Consider the following 2841-nt stretch of genomic DNA (forward strand, 5'->3'; position numbering starts at 1 on the left):
CAAAAGTGACCTTGATAGTTTTAATATGGACGTGTTTAGCAATGGGGAAGATGCTCATGAAGTGCAGACAACAACTAAGACGTTAAATTTAAATGTCAACTTCATGAAAGGCAGAGACCATGCCGGTAATTCTCTTCATAGGTATGAACCCTTCAGTTAAATCCCTTTTAATGCGAAAATGCTAGTATATGTAAATACTTAAAGCTACTTTAAAACGTCTAAGTTTGGATAGAACATAGGTTCCACCGATACTTTCCTGTTCTCTTTTACAGTTTATATGTGTCCGCTACATGATTATAATAATAAAAACACTAATATTAATACTAATAAACATGTGCAAAACTGTTGATAAGAACCAATAATCTATTTTCTACTGAAATAATAAGGAAAAAACTAAAATCAAGCGACTGCAGGCTTGTTTGAATTCAACTCTCAGTAACACTCTGATTTTAAATTAGTTCTCATTTGATTAAAGATCTTTCAAAGTGAAAGTGTATTCCTATCAATACTGTGTATCTTCTGAACCTGCAAAAATAAATAATTGACGTAAGTGAGTTATGGTATATTTGGAAGTGTATAAAAAATTTTGTAGCATGTCTTTTCATGTATTGTAACTGACCTAATATCTCTTTATAGATGATATTTTTTTGTGTATGTCCCTTTTTTTCGTTTAGGTTATTCTTTCATGACCAAAACCTTTGTTGTTGTTATTGATATTCCCCTTGAAAGTGCAACATATAATTGACCATATGAAAAAATGTGTTGCAGCAAGTACAGTCCAATAGTTGGTATTACTTGTCCTTGTACTTGTTTATCGTCATTGAAAAGAACAATCACACTGGAAATTATTTTCTAATGAATTTGAATGTTTAACCTTCATTTTTGGGAGGTGATAGCTGAATTCGTGGAATAAAGACATGCTTGAAAGCATTTTGGGCCATCATTATTTCTGGATATATGACATTATTGTCAAAACCTCTGCATATCATTCTCGTTCCATTGCACAAGCCGTTGAAAGCATCTAAATTTCTCAGTAACATGATGGGAACATTTTTTTTCAACACCAATCTGCATATAAGTGAAAGATATTTTAATAAGAAATTTCATTTTAAAAGATATTCAATTATGATTGAAGGTTTATGATCCGGAGTTTGAAACCAAATATATTTCAGGGTAAAGATTTATCAATTTACTTCACTGTAAAATTCTTCCAGTTAAGTCAAAATAGAATATATTCCAATATAACCAATGTCTTATGATCTTTATATTTCGAGGCTTTATCATTTGTACACAAACATTTAGATCAATTTGTATTACCTTATATGTTATAACACTTTTTGCTCATTATGACTATTTTGTTACACTTCAGATCATGGTCCCTAAGAATTATGGCAAATTTATTGTTATTCTGGCTTCTCTAGTGAAAGGCAATATTGTTTCTATGGGCAGAATCTATCAAGATGTGAAGCGGATACTGGGAGTCTGATCCATGATTGGCAAAACAATTCGATAGCCAGGTAAAAGAATGTCACTTTATTTTTCTCAATAATCTTTTAGTAGCTTGGTTTTATCCTATATTACTCGAGCATTGAAATATTTCTAATTGTTGTTATTGGACAGAATTTTGATTCTAAAATAAAATTGTATTACTAAATATGGAAGAAGATACCTGTGTGGAGGTAGACCATTTTGTGTTAGAGTATTTAAGTAATCTTCCTAATAGTAGTTGTTGGTATCATCCTATATAGAGTCGAAACTAAGAAACGTTCTTCTTTCACCAGGAAATCTAGAAATTAACATTTCATTTAGCTGATCAACAAATTCATTTCTATTAGCTAGGATAGCACGTTCAGTCATGAATTTTGCAGAATCAATATTTTTATCTAGCTCTGGAAATATTTTCTCTAATAAAGCATCTGTTCCAGTACCATCACTCTTAATTTCAATAACCAGTTGTTTTGGAAGTAAAACCAAATCATCTCTTATTATAGGCTCCTCCCCATTACCTATGCGTAGTAAGAGTTTACTGAATGATGAATCTGTTCTCGCCCTTATATTTCTTGTTAACTTAATCTTTTTCATTTGATGCCATAAGTACGGCTTTACCAAACTTGCATTTACCATTTCAGCTCTTGTAGATTTTGGAAATATTGGTAGTACCTGACGAAAATCACCTCCAAAAACTATTACTTTTCCACCAAAGGGTGAGTCAATGTCCAGTATATCTCTGAAGCTTCTATCAACTATTTCAATTTTCCAACGGCTAGCCATAGGCGCTTCTTTCCAGATAATCAGCTTGGCCTTTTTTATTAATTTAGCTCCACCTCTCTGCTTTGACATACATGTGACTGTTGTATCAGTTGTTTGAAGCGGTATCTCAAATCAAGAATGAGTCGTACAACCTCTCGATAAAAGAGCTGATGCTACACCACTTGTTGACATCGCTAAAGCTATCATGCCCCTAGATCTGATATTTGCAAGTAATGCGTGATATAGGAACCTTTTTTTGATCCCTCCAGGTTCATCAACAAAGAATAATCCCGATTGGCCAGATTCTAACATTTGCAATATAATCTTGAATGCTTGCTCTTGTTCAGGATTTAGCTTTGTTTGTGCATTCAAATTTTCTGAAGGCACTATTATAGACTTCCATTATTTCTCGACATTATGATATAATTCCATCATCCATACTTTGTTCAAGTCTAGGTATGTCATAATTTTCAATTCTCTTACCTATGCTTTCTAAGAAATAGTTTATGCTTTTCAGTGTGCATTGAAGTTGAGCAGCAGGAGAGTTTTTGTGTATTCTCTTAAAATATTCTAACATGTCATTATAATATG

At 32.4% G+C, this 2841-nt stretch overlaps 1 protein-coding gene across 1 annotated transcript; it reads right to left on the reverse strand.

Annotated features, from left to right (window-relative positions):
• Window positions 1–869: 869 nt before the first annotated feature.
• Window positions 870–2340, reverse strand: LOC107841306 (ATP-dependent DNA helicase PIF1-like). Its single transcript, XM_047396311.1, has 2 exons — window positions 1766–2340; window positions 870–1068 (listed from the first exon to the last, which is right to left on the reverse strand). Exons 1-2 carry the CDS (start codon window positions 2338–2340, stop codon window positions 870–872), a joined length of 774 nt encoding a protein of 257 aa, XP_047252267.1.
• Window positions 2341–2841: the final 501 nt, after the last annotated feature.

This window comes from Capsicum annuum, chromosome 9, assembly GCF_002878395.1.
Source record: "Capsicum annuum cultivar UCD-10X-F1 chromosome 9, UCD10Xv1.1, whole genome shotgun sequence".
Lineage (NCBI taxonomy): Eukaryota > Viridiplantae > Streptophyta > Magnoliopsida > Solanales > Solanaceae > Capsicum > Capsicum annuum.